The sequence below is a fragment of the Myotis myotis genome, unplaced genomic scaffold, assembly GCF_014108235.1.
Source record: "Myotis myotis isolate mMyoMyo1 unplaced genomic scaffold, mMyoMyo1.p scaffold_m19_p_4, whole genome shotgun sequence".
NCBI lineage: Eukaryota > Metazoa > Chordata > Mammalia > Chiroptera > Vespertilionidae > Myotis > Myotis myotis.
In genome coordinates, this window is record NW_023416346.1 from 109838520 (window position 1) to 109853304 (window position 14785).

The following is a 14785-nucleotide window of genomic DNA, read 5'->3' on the forward strand; positions in this document are numbered from 1 at the left end:
ATAAGCTGACAGAGTGAAATATCTTAAGGCTTGAAAGGGCAAGTAGAAGTTATAATTACTGTGTAAGCTACGCAATCCTTGTACTGAAATCTTCACCTTTGCTGTCATGCTGCAGGCCATAGAACGAGAAAAAGCTGAGAAGTTCAGAAAACTACAAGATGCCAGCAGATCAGCTCAGGCCCTGGTGGAACAGATGGTGAATGGTAATTACATGGAGTTGATTTAGATAATCTTCTTAGGGATTTGATAAACATATAGGTTCATATTTATCAGCTGAATTATACCAGACAAGCACTCCCTGAATGCACATTTGAATTAAAGTGAGCTTTTTAAATAAATTTATCTTTATTGTTGAAAGTATTACAGATGTCCCCATGATTTTCCCATTGATCACCCCCCAGACCCACCCCACACCCCTACCCCCAAGCCTTCACCACTTTATTGTCTGTGTTCATGGGTTATGCATATATACGTATAAATTCTTGGGTTAATCTCTCCCCACTTCCCCATTCCTGCCTTCCCTCTAAAATTCCTCAGGCTAAAGTAAGCTTTTGAGCTTTTTGTTATTTTTCTTAATGTTAAGGAAATTATTAGAGGAAATTCAACTTTCAGTCCAATGAAAGACAATGGGATACAGTAGAATATTTTATAAATCTGTTACAAAGAAATTAATGTTAATGCGAATCCTGCTAGCATTTGTCAAATAATTTAAGAACAGAAGGTTTACAGAAAGAATGGAAAATATGTGTAATCACATAATATGTGCAAAGTGATTGTAACCTGATTTTAAATCATTCTAGCAATATGTTTTTCCATACTGACTTACATTATGTGGAACATTTCATCAGCATATTTGTTTGCTAATAATATATTTGACATCTGTTATGTTGCTTTTCCTTTTTATTTCAGTCATTTTAAAAATGTCTCCTAAGGGGAATTTTTTTTTTTTTTTTTTTTTTTAGTTTTACCTTTTTTCAAGTGAGGTGAAACTTTGTTTTTCTTTTTAAGAATGGGATAAAATTAATCTGCTAACAGTATTCCAAAAGCTGCCCACACAAACATGTTATTGACATCAATTGTGAACTGCCTTCTTTCAAATTGTCCTAATACTAGGTTCATTTCCAGATATAAGTAATTTATGAAAATCAGGGATAATACTATTTCCAAATATTTTTTTTCAGTTATCAAAGGATATGTTTACAAAACTATCATAACCACATGCAACAAGTGTTTTTGTCATGCATATCAGCATTTTCCAGAACCTGCCTACATTCTAGGGCAAGAATTCTTTGTATGAATTATTTTTTGCCTTAATTGCCATGTTGGCATTAACAAGTTCAGTGATCTGCCTAGGAAATCAATTCATTTTCTTTGCCTAATTAGTCCCAAGACTATATTTGGTAAAAAACAAAAACAAGCAAAATGACAGTTGAGGATTGGGTTAGAAGGTAATGCAAAGTATTAAAAGGTTGTCATTTAGGTGCATGTTGCTGAGTGGTTTAACTCAGCAGTTAAACTCATAAGTTTGACAGCAGCAAATTCATGTTAAATAAATTATATGGTCTGAGGTTTCTCTAAACCAGGCTTCCCCACAGTTAGTTTAGTAAAGCTCTCAAATTTACCAGCCCAGAATTTCCTTTCTCAAGTTTGGGCTATGGAATTATAATAAAACTCATAACCATAATAGATACTTATATTCTTGTCCTTTTATTAATAAACATATATTTCTTTTAACCACATTGCATATCCTTTTTATTAAATTAAGATAAAGGAAATCAATATTGTACAATGTTATAATATTATGCACCTAATACAAATATATGTACCTTTTATGTATGTTTTAATGTGATAACATTTAACATATACTTATATTATAAAATATGTATGAAGAATACTTGCATAAGTATACCTATTATATTTTTTAAAAAGTATTTTATAAACTATATTTTATATGTGTAAGTATATACATAGAAAACTAAATTTTCTACAGTAAGATTAGAGTACCTTTCTAAAATATCTACAATAATTTTGGAACTCTTGACCCCAAATGGTACATCGGACATAATTCCAGATAACTTTTGACCATTTCTAAACATTTACTGAAAGAATGAATTTTTAGCACCACTTAACAAATGTAGAAAACAAAATCTTTAGTTCCAAGGACAATTTCTTGAAAGAATTTAAGAAAGGTGCTAAGAAACAGGTGGTAGGATCTTAAGATAATTTAAAGTGCAGAGGTTACCATGATGCCAATGTAAAAGTAACTTTCATTTGATGTCACAAGGTTTTGTTAAAAATCAGTTGTATATCTTGAAAACACTACTTCTCATAACACATGTTTAGTTTTGCACAATCACATAAAAGTTATGATCAATTTGAGGATAATTTTCTCTTTGCTGCACCTTATCAAATACAAAGAGTTATATGTAGAATATTAAAATACAGTTAATATTCAATATGTGCACATTTTAAACTATTTTGTGAATTTTACAGTAGAGTGATTTATATTGGAAAAAATATGCAGAGGTTCAGTAAGATATTTTTATTAATTTACTTGGAACTTTCAAAAAAGGAGGGTGCATAAGTAATTTGCATACTTCAACCCTATACATGAACAATTTTTTTAAGGATGTCCCAGTTTTTTTAGAAGAGTGTAAGTAATCATAAAGATCTAAAGAGAGGCTACAATGCTGCTAGCAGAGAGAGTGTTAAACTAAAAAAATCATAGTTCCAGGGTTTTGACAGAGAATTTTGGTATAATTTTAAACTGATTTATCTATTTCTTAACTACATTTTCTGAACTAACATTAATTTGCTGTTCCTATGTCAACATTAATTGATTTGATAAGTATGGGGAGCAGCTTGACAGAGTATTGGATGGTAAAGAGAACCTCTTCATATTAGAGAAACTTTTCACGGATATAATCTTTATGAACCTTATTGTCACATTATCAGATTGGCATACTAGTAATAGCTTTATTCTAAAGAAATTTTTCACTTCCTAGAACATTAATAAGAGTGTGAGACTAGCCGAAACCGGTTTGGCTCAGTGGATAGAGCGTCGGCCTGCGGACTGAAGGGTCCCAGGTTCGATTCCGGTCAAGGGCATGTACCTGGGTTGCGGGCATATCCCCAGTAGGAGATGTGCAGGAGGCAGCTGATCGATGTTTCTCTCTCATCAATGTTTCTAGCTCTCTGTCTCTCTCCCTTCCTCTCTGTAAAAAATCAATAAAAAAAATATTAAAAAAAAAGAGTGTGAGACTAGATTGGGTACTATTAATCTAATTATGTTTCCTGTAGCTGTGTTATACTGAGAAGGGAAATTTCCAATATTTTTAAATTTTCATTTTTAAAGAAAGGATACATATTACCTTCTTTAAGGTTGACTTTTATATTTATTTAAACACAAAATTGTGTAAAATAATTACTCAAATGTATTCTGAATTATTTTTATAAAATAATACCTCCTATCAGTTCAGGTATAACAACAACAACAACAAAAACTGGTTTAGATATTTTTTTTCCTTTATTAATATTGAAGTTACCAAAATATAATTCTACCAAAACATTTATTTTAGCCTGGCTGGTGTGGCTCAATGGTTGAGCTTCAACCTATAAACAAGGAGGTCATGGTCAGGGCACATGCCGGGGGTGCAGGCTTGATCCCTAGTGTGGGGCATGCAGGAGGTGACCAATCAATGATTCTCTATCATCATTGATGTTTCTATCTCTCTCCCTCTTTCTCTGAAATCAATAAAAACATATTTAAAAACATTCATTTTAAAACATATGCAAGCATAACTCAATTTCCCCTTCTTTTAAGCTGTAAAGTGGTTTCACTACAATTTCCAGAGGTACTATAATTATTTAATAGGGTTAGTGATGTTTTCTACATTAAATTGCACTTCACTTTCAATTTTTAATTGTAGTTTTCTATATGTTAAATAAGAGTATGAAGATATTTAAATACCATTGGCAATTATTAGTAAAAGAACATCTCAAAACCATCATCACCTGAGTGTTAGATTCTACTGTTTAAGGTGATACCTAATAGTAAGTCTGCTAAGGCTCATAATTAAATAGCACAGACTGATAACACACAGTCAAGAGCTACTCCGATATATAATATGAACTACTTAACTGTGTTTTTCATATTTTTGTTTATAGATCATTGAATAGTTTACAGGAATGATGTAATTTGAGTTTGGATAACAAAATTTTGTCAGATGGGCAAGGGCAGTGATTACAGTCAGTTTGGCTCACCTCAAAGCTAAAAACTCATTATCTTTTTTTCACGTTATTGTAAAGGATTTTAAGTGACAATTATATATTTTAATCAGAAGAGATTTTGCAATTGGTCTGTATATCAACAGGGCATGGAAATAATACTATTTGCAGTCTTTCACCCCCTCCATTGTGAATGAGTAGTTTTCCACAGTTGCATCCATTTCCTCTTCTCTTACTCTTTCCTCAGTTCCGGGCAATTTCATTCATATCTTCTGTTTCTCCATGGGACACATGCAATAATGGCCTACATGGAGTTCACACTCTATAAATGTTGTTAACTGACAGACACATTTATCTCCAAAGGAAGAGATTCTGTGCTTGTGTAGAGGGAGGACATTTTAGTAGTCATTGTTAAAGAAAACTAGTCATAAAAATAGATGTGTTGGAATCTTACTTTTCTCTAATAATTCAATAATGTTTAGAAATAGATAAACTGTAAAAAGTGATAGATTAACAAATATATGCTATATTTACTGAGGGTATGAATTTTGCATAAACCTACTAATTTTTTATTATTGTATTATTTAAAAAATTATTATCGAAAGTATTACATAAGTTCCCCTTTTTCCCCCATTGACCTCTTCTAGTCCATCCCCTGCCCCATCCCAAACTTACTAATTTTTAAAAGCTATTATTTAGAAATATATGAGATAGCAGTTGTATAAAAGTTACTGTGGTCAAAGAAACCTCTGGAATTTAGTCCCTAATACTCAGATCTTATTTTCATGGACTCTGAATAAATTTCTATTACATTTCGGCTATTATATTGAATTGCAAATGAACTTGTAATGACCTTCACTTAATATGCAATTAAAATCGGTGATTATTTATTAGCAACTTTATGTTAAGTTTTTATTCCAAATATTCTTCTAATTCAAGAGCTCTGAAAACAAAGGCTTGCATTATTTTACCCTGGCTACATGGCTAATGATGAATACACTTGATGAGGAATACTTCACTTTAAGTGGCAGTTCTGAAGTACTTGCATGGAAGGTGGTGCACAATTAAAATTATTCTAACAGTCTGTTATGCACTGTACACAAGTAATAAAATTAATGGGTGCACTTCAAGTAATGATCCATTTCCTCTGAGTGCAATATATTTATTCATAGACTATTTCAGGGGTTGTTTATAATATGAGATGTGAATGGATTATGATCCATTATCCCTGAGATTTTAATGTGCTGCTACAAAATGGTTTCCATAAGTATTGTTCATAATGCCTGGTGAGTTAGTGTTTGTATTCCTAAGTAGCTAACAAAAATTTAGAAAAACAGATGCTCAAATAATTGATACTTAAAACTTTGTAGATATTTACACTTACAAATTGTCATAGAGCTTTAAATTTTCAGTTGAGTTAAGGAGCATAATTCTATGAAATACATGTAAAACAATTATATGTAATAGTAAAATAATTTGTCTGTGAGCATTTGAAACACTTAGTACCCTCATTTATTCTACAAAAGTTTTAAGAGACTTTTGCATAATATCACCAGTAGCACTGGATAATAGACGGCCATTTTATTTATGAAGCTGAAGTAATGGCACTTTAAAATTTAGTTAAAGACATACTTATTAAGTAATGTGGCATGTGAGAGTGCTTTTTTTCTCTCCTCCAAGTTTTTTAAAGCAAACTTGAAGCAGGAGAAACTGCGTGTGTGTTTGTGTTTGGCTTTTAGCATCTGTGAATATTGCTCCCCTAATGTTTTTATTTATATGAAGTAAGCTATTGATTTGGTGTTGGATGAGTTGACAAGTACACTGTATTTATTCTGTACTTACTCTAAGCTGAGAACTTTATCAGATAGTGCCAGGTGAGACATTTTCATTAGAAGGATTTATAGCTTAGGAAAATTTATACTCGAGTTGCACAGGAAGCAGATTAACACATGAATTAACACAAATCCTTCATAATAAGATGTCTGGTTCTCTGGGATCCACATCATATCTGTGCCAGTGCCATCTAGAAATTTCTGGTTTTGATTTATGGCATAAATGTCCTTTATACCTTTATTTCAAATTGTTATGGATGTGTGACCAAATATCCCAAGATTCCCTAGTAATCTTATGAATTTGTCACTTATTAATAAATTCCTTTTAAAATTTATACATAAACTTTTATATCCCAATAAAGGCCCAGTGCATGACATTTGTGCATGGAGGGGGGGGTGTCCCTCAGCCCGACCTGCACCCTCTCACAGTCTGGGGCCCCTCAGGGGATGTCCCCTGGGAGAGCAGGCTAACCCAGGAGTCATACATCCACAGAGCGGTCCTTAGCGCTGCTGCCACGGAGGCAGGAGAGGCTCCCACCACTGCCACTGTGCTCACCAGCCATGAACCTGGCTTTTGGCTGAGCAGTGCTCCCCCTGTGGGAGTGCACTGCATTGAGCATCTGCTCCCCGGTGGTCAGTGCATGTCATAGCTACTGGTGGTTCTGCCGTTTGGTTGATTTTCATATTAGGGTTTTATTACCAGTATATAGGCTATTAGTGCCATTCTATATAAAAGTAGCTCTAACTTAAAAAGTACTAAGCATTACTTTTTATAAATGACCATTTTCAGCCTTTAAAAAACCTTTCCCCCATTTCAGCATGTGAAAGATCTAGTCTCTTGTTTCCTACATGTTCTTTTTCAGTTCTTTATATTATCATTGACTAATATTTACTGTTTGCCTGGTATATGCCAGATTTTGTGTGACTACTTCACACGTATTCATTTCATGGATGAGAAAAATGAGACCCAATGAGATTAAATAACTGAACCCAGTTTACCCATCTGGTAAAGAGGGTAACATTTGAACTCAGATCTCCCTAATACCAGAGCCCTTATTGTGAATTTCTATACCCTTCTGCCTGCCTTCATCATGTATCTTAATATGGAAATCCTTCTTTTACCTATTATTGTATTTCAATTGCCTTTAGTCAATTATAAAAATCAAGCTAATAAGTAGAGAGTATTGTATATTTCATAGTGGATTTGTACAAATTCACTTTTCTCATTTATTTTAATTCCTCTCACAGTGATGCTTAGGATCTGGACATTTTTTGGGGGATCACAACATATTGAGCTGGTCATTTGGGGTAATAATCAACAAAGACTCATTACATTTTATTCCTGGATCTTAATAGATACCACAGAAGCTATTGGTACTTCATTGTAGTTTCCTTGTTTTCAGTTTGTCAATTCATTATAGTTCAATTTCTATTTTGCTGATGAAATTAACATGTATATCATTCATACTGAAAATTAACTAATACTTTTATTTTTCCAAATGCTAGCAGTTCTTTGTATGGTTGATCTCTGTCTGGTACAGTGAGATATTTCTCTCTGCATTCCCTTATCATTTAACATATGCTGAAAATATTTCTTCTAAACATGTGGTCATTTAGATTTGTTGCATAATTTTGATTCATTATCTAACATAATTTAAAATTTCTCCCCTGTATATTTTTAAATTATATTATTTTTCAGCCATAATGTTAGCTCTTTATTCTAATTTTTCTTCTCAAAATGAGTGCCTATGTGACTGGAGTTTTGGAATCTTCTTTTATACTTGGTAGTAAACATGATCTTTTTATACCTACAGATACTTTGTGGCCTTCCCCAGAACATACCATTTTTGGTCACTGCTCAAAACCAAATAATAACAAACAATATATCACATAACACCTCCAGATGTTTCGGTAAAACCCAAATTTTCCTTTAACTAGTAGGAGGGTATTAGAAACATATTTAGCTCCTTGTAAATCATGGGCTAACTCTTATAGCTGTATATATGGAGACATGCATATATTATGTTTTTACACTTTATTTTTTAAATTATTTTTCTTTGAAAATATATCAGCTGAAGAAGGAGGAAAAGATCATTGCCAATAATATTTGCAAAGTTTGTTCTCTCCAGTGTCATCTTTGGTAGTTTCAAACTTTGAAATTAGTGAAGTTAAGAGTTGTGTTTCAAATGAGTTGAGAGATGTGGTTTGGCAGCATAACAATTACAACAAAGTGAAAATTAGAGCATAGGAAAGTAAAAGAAGATAAAATAATATAGTTGTTGAACTTAATTCCATATATTTAGTCGTTAGAAAGCGTGAAGCACACATACAAATTAGCAAAACCACAGGCCTTGTTTGCTAGAGATGGTCTTCAGACTTTTAATAACTTACTTGCCTATCAACTAACTTATATTTACTCCAGGAAGTGGAGTAAATGCCTATCCCTAAAGTAGATTCTCCTAGATGACTTGCTCTTCACCAAATCACTTTATCCCTTAGGTATTTTAATCTACAGGAAAAATGTTATAGTGATTTTATGATCCCTTTTGAGATGCCTACAGCTCTGTCTAGGAATAGGAAATTTCAGCATTTCAAAAATATAAGAAAGTTACCTGTGCTACATAGGTTTAATATTTATCATTATATAATGTAATTTATTATTAAAGACATTACTATTAAACACATATATGTGTGTGTTTGTGTGTAAGAACATCTAAATTTTGTAAACTGACTTTAGATAATGAATATTTTAACATGTAGGATTACTTAATGTTGCTTTCATAGTATGTGTAGGATAATATACACTTGGATTGGCATTAACCATATATTACCTTATAAGAAAATTTAAATAAGATGATATATATTAAAAGACAGCATATTTCCTAACACATAGTAGGGTCCCAAAAAGTTAGTGTGATGATGTATTTATGTTTTCAAAATTTTGCCCTTGATAGATTTTTTTTCCGCTTTGGTATTGCTATAGATGGTTTTCAAACTTTCAGATCAACTTCCACATATGTAAATAATATGAAAACTTTTTTTCATGTTAGAAAGATTATTTTTCTTAGTGCTTGTTTTACTTCTTTGTACCCATATAGACAATCTGCTTATTTTTGGTTTTCTGTAGCAGAAACAAAATTACTAATTTTTGTGTGCTTATTTAAATTTATTGATTTGAGAGAAAGAGAGAGAGGCAGAGAAAGAGAAACATTGATTTGTTGTTCCACTTATTTCTGTGTTCATAGGTTGACTCTTGTATGTGCCCTGACTGGGAATTGAACCTGCAACCTTGACGTATCAGGATGTTGCTCTAACCACCTGAGCTACCCAGCTAGGACAAAATTACTGATTTTTAATACTCACCTTTTCCCATTAAAAAAGCCAAATAATCGCTTCTCGGCCTTTTGGCTAAGATCAAGTGTAGTATCTGTTCTTATCAGTTTAAAAAAGCCAAATAACATTTCAACTAATTTCCAAACTGATTTTAAAATAAAAATATAAGTTAGTTTTTGAAGGAACATTTTAATAATATACGTGATATCTAACATTTATTTGGAAACATCCAAAAGGTTACTTGTCCACAATCAATCTCCCACTCCCCATGAGAACTTTGGCCATATTTGTTTTTATTTAAATATAGTCTGCTTCTCTACATTTTATGCATCCTTATTTACTATTTTATTGCATTCATATTTTTATAAGATGCAAATCTAATAATTTGCATTCAATCAGAAATCATTTTAGTAATTTCACTTATTGATCAGTAAATAAGTGACTTGTTTGAAGTCATTCATCTGATCAATACTTTATAAACTTGAGACACATTGGTCTTCAGATAATGTCTTTCAATCTGTGGTTTCAGTGGGTAACTTATAAAAATCTTTCTTTCTAGAGGGTGTCAATGCTGACAGCATAAAAAAAGCCTCAGAACAACTGAACAGCCGGTGGAATGAGTTCTGCCAATTGTTAAGTGAGAGACTTAACTGGCTGGATTATCAGAACAACATCATCACTTTCTATAATCAGCTACAACAATTGGAGCACATGACAACTACTGCTGACAACTGGTTGAAAACCCAACCTACCACCATCTCAGAGCCCACAGTAATTAAAAGCCAGTTAAAAATCTGTAAGGTAAGATTCTTTCCTTCTATTTGGAGCACAAGAAATAGGAATTTCTTATCAATTTCCAGAAGAATAGAAAAATATTTAATAATAAAATTTTCCTATTAAGGATTTAGTTAAACATAGTAAAGATAAAAGTGCAAGCAAAAAAAATCATTTTAAATGCATATATTCACTTTTATTTTCATATTTTTATCTATTTTTTTTCAATGACAGATGTGCCAGTTGGGTACTATACTCATTGGGGGGGATCACTTTGTAAACTATATAAAGAAAATCGGTTTGAATAGATGATGCATGGTTGCCTGAATCTTTTAAAAAGTGTTTTTAGAGTGGTTGCACATGACTCATTGATTCTGTCAGTTTGTAAAATGGTCAGGCAGTTTTGGAGTATTGAACCACATATATCCAATAATACATACCCCATAATTTGGAGGTTTTCTTATGACAGCACATATACTCAGAGCAAAATCCAGTCATGTACCAAAAAAGTGGCAGAGGTCCACTGCTGGTGAGAGCTCTCCTCTTGCCTTGCAGACAGCTGCCTTTTTGCCATGTTGTCATGCGGACTTTCCTCAGTGCGTGTGCATAGAAGGAGAGGGACAAGTATTTTTCTCTTGTTCGTATAAAGCCACTAATCCCATCAGATAGGACACCACACTTATGACCTCATTTAAATGTCCCTCTAAAAGCACTATTACCAAATAAAATCACATGTGGGTTAGAGCATCAACTTATAAATTTGGGAGAATATAACTCAGTCCATGGCATTCTGACCCTTCCCCCCTATTCATGTTCCTCTCACCTGCTGGGAGCCCCAAAGGTCCAAATGTCAGAACTTATTCCAGCATCACCTCTAACATCTAAGGTCCAAAGTCTCATCTAAATGTCATTTAAATCAGATGCAGGTGAGACTCAAGGTATGATTCATCCTGAGAGAAAATTATTTTCCTGTGAACCTGTGAAACCAGAAAACTTATGTGCCTCCATAATGCTATGGTGGGGCAGGCAGAAGATAGACATTCCCTTTCCAAAAGGAGGAAAAATAGGAAAGAAGGAATGGTTGATAGGTCCTAAGAAAGTCTAAAAACTAGCAAGGCAGATCCCATTGGATTTGGAGGCTCAATAATAATCCTCTTTGGCCTGTTCCTTCCCTTCCCGTCCTGCTGGGGCATGGTTCTACCTTCAGGACCCACTGGGGCAGCAGTCAGTTAAGTTTTGGGAAAATTGGAGTGAGCATTCATTGATCCTGATTTCATGGTGTTTACCTAAAGTAGGGGAAAGCTATATATATATGCCTAAGTGACCGAACAACCCAACGACTGGTCACTATAATGTGCATTGACCACCATGGGCAGATGCTCAATGCAGGAGCTGCCCCCTAGTAGTCAGTGTACTTCCACAGCCAACCTCCCGCAGCCGTGGGGGAGGGCCTGGGCGGGATGGCTCTGATGGCCGGCCTGTCTGAGGGACCCCACCAGTGCAAGAATTCATGCACTGGAACTCTAGTGCCTTAAATAAAGGTACAAAGTTCTGAGAGAATGTCTAACTGGGAAAACCTGACTTAGAGCAACCAAGGGCAGCTTCCTTGAGGCCAGTACATTTAAGTAAAGGCTTTAAGGACGAGTCAAAATTAAGTAAGGATAGCTGGGCAAGATGTTTCAGGCAGAAGAAACATGGTGGGAGGGAGCAATAAGGACCAAGGAAATGAAAGAAGATCTGTAGCATTCTGACATTGCTGGGCATGGAGGGGCAGGGGCATGAGATAAAAGGTGGAGGCAAAAACGAGGAGAGAGAGCAAGGACTCATAGGGCATGTTAGGACCTTGGTCTTTATCTGAGGAGCAAATGGTGATCACTAGAAGTTGTATATTTTACATATTCTCTGGAGGTTAGGGAAGTCATCCTAAGTGAAATCATTTCTTTTTCTAAATTCAGCCATAAATTTCTAATGACACAAGTCTATTCCTCTTCATCACCCCTTACCTGTCCACTCTGCCCCATTGATTTCTATTAATTTGATGAATCACCTTAGGTACAATATTTAGCAAGATAAGCTCAATGTCATTTACACAACAGTTAAAATTATGCTGTTTGGCTGTGATTAATGATAGATAAATTGTTCCATCCTGTTTATCAATGTGTTCTGTTATTTGGGGAATTTTTTTTAAAGGTTAGAGTGCAGATTTAGCTCAAAATCTAATACTTGCCAGAACTGGTTCTTAATATGTTAGTGGTTAGAGAGCCCTTCGGGAACTGGAAGAAATCCATGGATCTTTTCCTGAGGGGAAAAAAAATTCCTCAGATAAACATATAATTTTAAAGGATAAACAAACTCTGGGCTGATGCCTTACTCTGGAGGACCAAGCACACTAAGGTCCTTTTATGGAAAAATGAGTAATTTGTTAACATCTTTTGAATGTTAACTACTTAAGGTCAGAATGAGCTCTCCTATGATTTACTCTTGGAACTTTAAGGCCTTAACTGAACATTTGCACAAATGTTTAATTTGTTTCAAAGTCCCCTTTGTTTTTTAGAACACACTTTATTGTACTGTATGCTCCTTCTATAGCCCCCTAAATGGGAAGAATGACAGTCCTCCATCTGGCCAAATGTAAATCAGTTTCTTAAATGATTCACAGCAGATGTCAGTGCTGCCATGTTCAAGTGCATGTCTGTAATTCTATACCACACTTTACTTCCTATTATATTCTTCCTTTGTGGATATGCACTTACCTTCTAGGTTTTAACTAAGAGGTTTTATGTTTGAAAGGGAGAGATAGGCTCCTCATTTATCTAAATGTCTCTCATCTTCAGCTACCAAACGAATTTCATTGTCAGAGATCATTCTACCTGAATCCAGACACCCTATCTAATAAAAGAGAAACATGGTAATTAGCGTACGACAGCTACCCTTCCCATTGGCTAATCAGGGTGATATGCAAATTAACTGCCAGCCAAGATGGCGGCTGGCAGCCAGGCAGCTTGAAACTAACATGAGGCTTGCTTGCTTCAGTGACAGAGGAAACCAACGTTCCCTGCCTGCCTGCTGGCCTCTGAGCCTGCAGGTTGAAACATTGTAACAAATATAGAAGCTAAACAAAACCCCAGAAACCTGCTTTCAGCGAGCTGTGATCTCAGAGCTGGAGTTATACATTGTTTCAATTATAGAACCTAAACAAACCAGATACCTGCTTTCAGCAGCGGAGGCCTAAGGGCTGGAGTCTCAGAGCTAAAGCTGGCCCAGAATAAGAAAAAAAGGAGCAGTTGGGAGCTTCAGCCCTCAGCCCCTCACCCAGACTGGCCAGGCACCCCAGTGGGGACCCTCACCCTGAAGGGTGTGTGGCCAGCTGCAAACAGGCCTCATCCCCTCACCCAGGCTGGCCAGGCGCCCCAGTGGGGATCCCCACCCTGATCCAGGACACCCTTCAGGGCAAACCAGCCAGCCCCACCCATGCACCAGGCCTCTACCCTATATAGTAAAAGGGTAATATGCCTCCCGGCACCACGATCAGTGTGACAGGGGGCAGCGCCCAAACCCCCTGATCTCCCTGGGGCTCTGTGTGTGACAGGGGGCGGGGCCACAACCTCCCTATCCGCCCTGCTCTGTTCATGACAGGGGAAGGCGCCCCAACCTCCTGATCTGCCCTGCTCTGTGCCTGATACAGGGGAGCTCCCCAACCCTCTGATCGCCCTGCGGCTCTGTGTGTGACAGGGTGCGGCGCCCCAACCCTCTGATCGGCCCTGCTCTGTGTTTGACAGGGTGCGGCGCCCCAACCCCCCCCCCCATGGGCCCTGCTCTGTGTGTGATGGGGTAGAGCCATAACCTCCCCATCGTCCCTGCCCTGAGTGTGTGACAGTGGCGGCGCCCCAACCCCCTGATCGGCCCTGCTCTGTGGGTGATAGAGGGCGGCGCCCCAACACCCCCCCCATGGGCCCTGCTCTGTGTGTGATGGGGTAGAGCCATAACCTCCCCATCAGCCCTGCCCTGAGTGTGTGACAGTGGCAGCGCCCCAACCCCCTGATCGGCCCTGCTCTGTGGGTGATAGAGGGCGGTGCCCCAACCCCCTGATCCGCCCTGCTCTGTGTGTGACAGGGGGCAGTGCCCCAACTCCGCTATCGGCCCTACTCTGTGAGTGACGGGGGGAGCTCCTCAACCCCCTGATGGGCCCTGCTCTGTGCGTGACGGGGCAGTGCCCCAACCCCCGCATTGACCCTGCTCTGTGCGTGACAGGGGGTGGCGCCGCAACCTCCCCTTCAACCCTGCCTTGAGTGTGACAGGGGGCGGAGCCCCAACCCCCCAATCGGCCCTACCCTGAGCGTGACTGAGGGTGGCATCGCAACCTCCCAATCCGCCCTGTTCTGTGCATGACAGGGGGCGGCGCCCCAACTCCCCAATCGGCCCTGCTCTGAGCCCAACCAGGGGCTGCACCTAGGGATTGGGCCTCCCCTCTGCCACCTGGGAGCAGGCCTAAGCCAGCAGGGCGTTATCTCCCGAGGGGTCCCAGACTGCGAGAGGGCACAGGCCAGGCTGAGGGATCCCCCCTTCCCCCCGAGTGCACAAATTTTTGTGCACCAGGCCTCTAGTTCTATATAATAAAA

The 14785-nt window shown here is 37.2% G+C and overlaps 1 protein-coding gene and 1 pseudogene across 1 annotated transcript in view; both read left to right on the forward strand.

Annotated features, from left to right (window-relative positions):
- The window catches only part of DMD (dystrophin), a 1824373-nt gene that overhangs the window by 327529 nt on the left and 1482059 nt on the right, over window positions 1–14785 (forward strand). Inside the window, exons 17-18 of the mRNA XM_036304100.1 lie at window positions 116–203; window positions 9952–10193. Coding sequence (XP_036159993.1) covers window positions 116–203; window positions 9952–10193 — 330 coding nt within the window. The remainder of the gene's footprint in view (window positions 1–115; window positions 204–9951; window positions 10194–14785) is intronic.
- Window positions 9448–9582, forward strand: LOC118654923 (annotated as a pseudogene).